The sequence below is a fragment of the Porites lutea genome, chromosome 9 (assembly GCF_958299795.1).
Source record: "Porites lutea chromosome 9, jaPorLute2.1, whole genome shotgun sequence".
In the NCBI taxonomy this organism is placed as follows: domain Eukaryota; kingdom Metazoa; phylum Cnidaria; class Anthozoa; order Scleractinia; family Poritidae; genus Porites; species Porites lutea.
Genome location: NC_133209.1, coordinates 5752108 through 5758878, shown reverse-complemented (window position 1 = coordinate 5758878; position 6771 = coordinate 5752108). Strand labels below are relative to the sequence as shown.

At 38.9% G+C, this 6771-nt stretch overlaps 1 protein-coding gene across 1 annotated transcript; it reads right to left on the bottom strand.

Annotated features, from left to right (window-relative positions):
• Positions 1 to 843: 843 nt before the first annotated feature.
• Positions 844 to 4324, bottom strand: LOC140948271 (carbohydrate sulfotransferase 1-like). The gene is made up of 2 exons (XM_073397502.1): positions 3943 to 4324; positions 844 to 2690 (listed from the first exon to the last, which is right to left on the bottom strand). The coding sequence occupies exon 2, from the start codon at positions 2644 to 2646 to the stop codon at positions 1360 to 1362; it is 1287 nt and encodes a 428-aa protein (XP_073253603.1). The 5' UTR covers positions 2647 to 2690; positions 3943 to 4324; the 3' UTR covers positions 844 to 1359.
• Between the last annotated feature and the right edge of the window lie 2447 nt (positions 4325 to 6771).

Below are 6771 nucleotides of genomic sequence, written 5' to 3'. Positions count from 1 at the left end.
CACGATATTTTGTGGGCGTTTTTAATAAAACAATCATTCCACTCGCGCTTGTTAGATGTGAGATGATTATAGTCAACTCGGCGCTACACGCCTCACTGGCTACCGACCATCTCACATCCAACGCGCGCTGGTGGGATAATTGTTAAGTATTGAACCCCGACATGGCCGCCTTGTCAAGTGGTTGCAAACCAAGAATATTGATGTTGCTCCATTTTCAATTCCCCGCTGACGCGGGAGTGACAATTGTTTCTACGGAAACCAACCCGGATAAAACAGATTGTGAACTTTCTAGATGGATTTATTTTCCAGTGTAATAAACAAACTTGTGTCGACAGCGTTAACTCATTAGACACTTTAACGATAAATTTTAAAATAAAACTTGAAATCTCATTTCATGTCAGTTGCACGGAGAGATACACGCATCCCCAATTAAGCGTTGTCCTCGACAGTAGAACAGTTTGATTCTCAACAAATGGTCGCAGCCGAACGAACAGAGCTTGTCCGTCATTTTGTATTCAAGACCCAAGGCAAAACAATCGCCTAAATGTTTTTTTTGCAAATTAAATCTAACTTTGATAAATGAACTGTTAACTATCTGAGAAGTCTTGCAGAGTTAATTTTCACGTAGTACGATCAGCATTGCAGTATTCTGCTTGAAGAATTTAACATGTCTACATTATTATTTTGGTGATCAGGTCTTTATAGATCCTACGTTCTTCGGCATATTCGTTTGCGGTCCTTTGCAGTCCTTTGTGATTAATGTTTGCACTATCTGAGACGTATTTATAAACTCGTTTAATAATAATGAACCTAGCATTATAGAAACTAACGAAGACTACAGAATTTAAGTCTAAGGACAAGAATTATTATTGTCCCAAATAAAAGTATATTATAAGCTTTTGTTTCTGTTAAACTCAAAGTCGATGAAGAAGTTTTTGATCTGCCTTTTAAGGGTTGAAGTGGATTCTTAATTGGCGTAGAAGAAGAATGAAATTTTTAGCCTTGTTTCCAAGCAAGAAATCTTATCTATTGCAATCCGAAATATTATTATAATTTTATAGCCTTAGTCATGGTTTATTGATCCGTTAAAAGGTTTCTTTTTTTCACAAGTTAATTATCCTGCTAGCAGAGGTTTCTTTTTGGCATGGCGTTTAGTAATTGCGATGGCGTTCGCTAGGCTCGTCGGTCGCGTAACTAGTTGTTTTGTATACGCCCCGAGAGAAACTCTTGGGCGTAAACAAACCAACTTCGCGACGACTTCGTAAACGCTAAGACTATGCCAGAAAGAAACCTCTGCTCGCAGAGTACAGGTTAATACGCTTACGAATTTATCTTGTTTTCAGCCGTAAAGCAATCTTATTAGACCCTAAGCCACCTAAGAGCTTCGAAGTCGTCTTCAAGCAGACTGACATTTAGATCTCTTTGAACTTCATACGACAGATCTAGCGGTTTATATCCTAACTGTTTCATGATGCGCTCGCAGTAATGCTCAATAAGAGTAATTTCATACGGCTGCACTTTCCATCTCCACCTGTTCGCCCCTTCTGCGGAATCCTGCCTCCACGGCGCGGCGTTTTGTTCGCTCGCCGTTTTTCCTCTATGCGTTGCTAAATAGAGCCATTTGCTCAAACTGTCATCCATGGGTAAGCCTGCAAATTCCAGCAGGCTGGGAAGAAGTTTTAAAGGCCTTAGCGCGAGGTCTTCATAACGAAATATCTTTATTCGCCTTTTCCACCTGACCGGCAACGATTTAATGATCTGAAGGTTAATCTCAGTATTTTTACAGTTCTCGTAGGCGAACTTTCTTGTTCCTGATAAACCAATTCTCTCTTTGTCGCGATAAAAGTTAACCGCTTTAGACGACGGAATAATTCCTCGAGGGTCCCGCACCAAAAATAAAACTTTGCAGTCGAACTCGCTCGACGAATCGCAGATGGAAATTAACTGCTCGATTGTAGTATTTGGCATTCTTCCCATCAGTGCTTTCATCACAGTCATCTTGTATTTCGTAGAACAAACTTCCTCCAACATTTTCTGCTCAAATGGGTCTGGGCAGGCATCGCCAAGGGTCCATCCAGGGTCAGAAGTTTCGTACCGACAAAATGGCGGCGATGAAAGAGCAATGCTTGGCTGGGTGTCCTTTGTCTCTCTTCTCATCACGTATCGATAGTAATACTGCAAGTCTGCAACGTGCTTAGGTGATACGAATTTACATTGCAAAATATCTCGTATCCACTCCCAGCTTTTCACTTGGTAGTCTTTGTTGAACGGATCGACCTTTCCGTGAAGACGTTCCACGGTTTGATACGGCTCAAACAAATAAAACACTGAAGGATGGTGATTGAAAATGGTACCTGTAAAGCTGGATCCAGAGCGGCCATGAGCAACAATTATTAGGTTTTGTCTCCTGTTTCTGTTGTTTGGAGAACCCTTTCGGCTCTCTGTTTCTTGAGCATCGACCTGTAATTGGTCAATGGATTTCGGCTGCAGGTTATCAACATCAACACGCTTCTCAACTTGAGGTATTGCGAGATAAACCGAGAGAAACATATAAGCAGATATCAAGAACAGCACCACAGAAGTGATAAAGTATGCCCGCGGTCCAAGGCAACGAACCCAACGTCGTATTCTACGGGAAAATGACATTGTGTGTTGGGCGGAATCAGGACGAAAGATGACAAATCTCCGAGCTGAAACAGGAGCAACAGCCAACGAGTTTTATACAAATAGGAAATATTTAAACTATTTAACAATTGTTCTGTTATGGTTTTGCATTGTCACTATAGCGAAAAGAAGTTGTGACAATGCATGAGCACGCTACGTTGAACTAAAAGAAAGAGAATATTAAAAGGCGATTCACCTCTACATATATCATATCATATGTTTTGAAACGAGGAGAGAGGAAACAATGAACGAGGCATAAGGATATGGAAATGCTGATTGTGAATTTTAAAAACGATATTTGATATAAACATACTTACTGGGCAGTAGTCTTATCATTAGTAGCTATTAGTTGCACCAATCACAATTGAGACATTGAGGTGTATTTATATGCTACATAGCGGGGTACCCAAAAAAATACTTGCCAAATTTTCGTATACTCATATGCATTCGATTGTTTTGGTTCTTATTAACAAGTCCTAAGCAATTTTATTGATATTAGCATCTGAGCGTTGAAAGTTAAGTGTCAGAAAAAAAAGGAAAGAAAGTATTCCCAAGTATAATATCGTGGGTAACAAATTAGCGCTGATTCATACATTCACAAGTGAAATAACAAAATTACCCTGGCAACTTTCCGTGTCCACGTTTTAAGATATTCTGAATGAAGAAGCTTGCGTGAGTAAGGGTGCCAGAGCATTTTGTCAAAATTTTAATAATTTTTAGTTTTATTTTATTATTTTAAGTTACAAAATAAGACGAATTACACTGCTGAGTAGGGTAAAGGTCGAATAAAACTTTAAAACGTCGGCCCTACGGTTTTTAGTTTGACTGTCAGTGCAATTTTTAAACAATCATAATCGCTCATAAACGAACGATGACGTCTCATGCCACCTCAAGTTTATCATTATTTTTTCGTCTTTCCGATATTGTTGTTCAATGGCTACCGTGTGGGCGGCACTACCGAAGAAACGCAAAGAAAACTTCTCTCTAAAAAAGACCACCGCAAAAATTTGATCGAAAAAAAGAACTCCACAACTTGAACAACTTAGAAGGCCAACTGACATATTTACTTCCACAGGGTTCGTTTGCCTGTATTTTTACTCAAATAAACGCAAGGACTTCAAATACAATTGTTAGCAATCGTGCAAATGAATTGCTTGCGAGAAAATCAAGCTAAATCAGACAGGGCCAAATGCAAAAATTGGTTCCCACAAAATATAAAATAACCATCGATCCGAAAAATTAATTGCCACATGCTATCAAATGCAACGGTGAACATACCTTCGAGATGACTCTAGAAAAGTTTACACTGGAAAAACTTGAGAAAATTTCTGTGAAACTGCCCCCAATGCAGAAGAAACACTGTCGTTTTCCTAGCTCTTATCATGATAGAAAAAGCCGAAAGTCCTTACGTTCGGGTGTTTGTTTTAAATTGATTACATTTTGATTGAACTAATATCGAAACCAGTCAGCTGTTCTTCCGTGACGTCATTAAATTTGCAAGTTTCAGCCGGTATCAAGGAAGCGGTTTCCGCTCGTGGCTTCGGCCACGTGTCGGCCGACCCCGAAGCATCACGCACGCAAAAAAAAGCCTCTGATATCCAAGGTACCAGTAAGAAGACCGACACCGAATATCTGAATTACTATCCGATCGCCATGTTACTTTTCTTCCGAGGCAACCTCGTTTCAAGTATCTCTTGTCTTTCTGATAAACAATTTAACCAACAGCTCAACAATGGAGAATCAAAGAACAAACATCGATCTACTTAGCTTCAGTCATTAAGTGGTTTCGATTTTAGTTTGGTAATATACTACTTCGCTCGTCCAATCAGAGGGCCTTACTTACTTTATTGCCTCCTCAGGGATTTCGCCCAGAAGGCGAAATCCCGAAGCGGCACTCTAGTAACTCGCGCGTATATTAAGGAAAGTACTTACAGTTGAAATATACAGTCATACAGTCAATATAGAAAAAATCTCGATTTGCTTGAACAGGGGCCGCGAGGAATCGGTAGGTAATGATGACGTTTCTATTGTTTACGCCCGCAAGTACGAAATGGTTAGGATGACGTAAAGACAGAACACCCCCAAGGGACCGCTTACCCAATAGGTACATTTAGTGACATTTATTGTGCAGTCATACTGCGACACTCTTTTGCGTTACGTGTTATCAGTGACATTCTGTGGAGCAGTTGTTTCAGTGAAAGTTATGGACCAAACTTTTAACGACACTCGTTAAGCGCAGAAGAAGTTATAAGGTGCGTATAACTGTGTATATATAAACACTTGGAGAGTTTGCCAGGCACGAGTTCACAAATCTTTCATTGGAAACCTTTCCAGACACTCTTTCTCTCTCTTTGACCGGAATAAGACTCAGCCCCAAACAAGCAAGACGAGTGAACAACGGCTAGCTTCTCACTAGCAGAACGATGGACGATTACAGAAATTCGCCGACAATCAAATTCTGTGCTGACTTATTCCCTGCTCACAGATGTCCTTCCGCTATAAAGTTTAAAATAAGACTAGAATGCGCGAGTGTGAATTGATCAAACGTCCTTTTAATTTCTAAGGCTTCCTCTTCGGCAAATAAAATGAACTGAATGTAAAAACTGAAAGAGAAATAGCGAAAAAAATCAACTTCTTATTAAATCTTTTCTTATGGTTTAGAATAATCTATTCTCGAAACTGAGAATGTTTTATTTATTGACTTCTGATAATAAACACGCTGTTTGTGGAACAAACTTCTCGCCAATGCAAATCAACTTCTTTACCGAAAATATTAGCGACGATTTTTCTTTGTGGAGGAGACTTTCAATCATGCGCCAGGCAAGCAAAAAGGTCAAGTTTCACCGATGTTCATTTCTGAACATCAACGTAAAACAAATGTGTGCAGATTTTGTTCTTTAATAACCCAAATTAATTTTTTTCGTAATTTCTGAAGTTTGGTGAACTGTATGTGTATTCCATTTCCTGAACCTTGAGAGTTTGAAAAGGATTTACGCTTCACCTTCTACCTTTAGATACTTGTACTAAAGGTAGAACGGACATTCAAGAAACGCGCGAAAACCGCAGAGAGGAACTCGTCAACGTGTGAATGAATTTTTCACCAACTCGCTGTCAAAAATGTGAACGTCAATGTAGTAATAAAGATCTATTGCAAGCGTAATTCGATATTCCTTAGGCAAAAAAAATTATGGTCTTCATTTTTTGACCGGCCAGATTCGGGGTTTGTCTGGGCTAAAAAATATTTGGCCGGTCATCATGACCGGCGACCTGCTGTCCATTACAGTCAACTCTCGCCTTGCGGACACCCCGCTATAATGGACACCCCGATAAAACGGACAGCAGCTAAATCCCAGGCAAAAATAAATTACAGACGTTTGACTGAAATAAACTCCCCCTATTACGGACTCTCGCTAATAAGGACGCTAACTCGAGGTCCCTACAGTGTCCGCAATAAAGGGCCGAGTTGACTGTATTTTAAGCCCTGTGCTGTGTTTTGTACTAATCTTTGTACTCTGCCACTGAACTAAAGGAGATTCGTGGAGGCTAGGAGGAAGCTTCAGCAACGACCGAGGCGACGGCGACAAGAACGGCAAAAACGCAATAGGTTTGATTAGATTAGCAAAACAATAACTTTGAACGTGCTTCACGCTTTTTTGTATATTTCTTTGACGCCACTTTATTGCACGGCTACGACGTCTCTTAGTGTCCCCAATTAGTAAGCCACTGTGCCTGACTTATAAGACATGAGACTTTCATAAAGTTCATTATTATTATTATTATTATTATTATTATTATTATTATATTATTATTAGTAGTAGTATTGATTATCTTAGTAAGAATGCAATTGACCTTGAAAACAGTTTCTTCTTTTTTATTTGAAATGAATTGAAATGAAATGTTCTTAATTTGAATACTTTTTGTTTAATGAAATGAATTTTTTTTCTAATCAAAACTAAGTGTTTTTTTAACGAAAGGAATTGTAAATAGTGTTTTGACGAAATAGTTTTTGTAAGTGAATTAATTGTAAATAGGATTTTAATAGTTAGTATGTTATCAATTATTATATTATAATTTTTTTCAAACATTAAGAGGTTTGTCGAAATATTT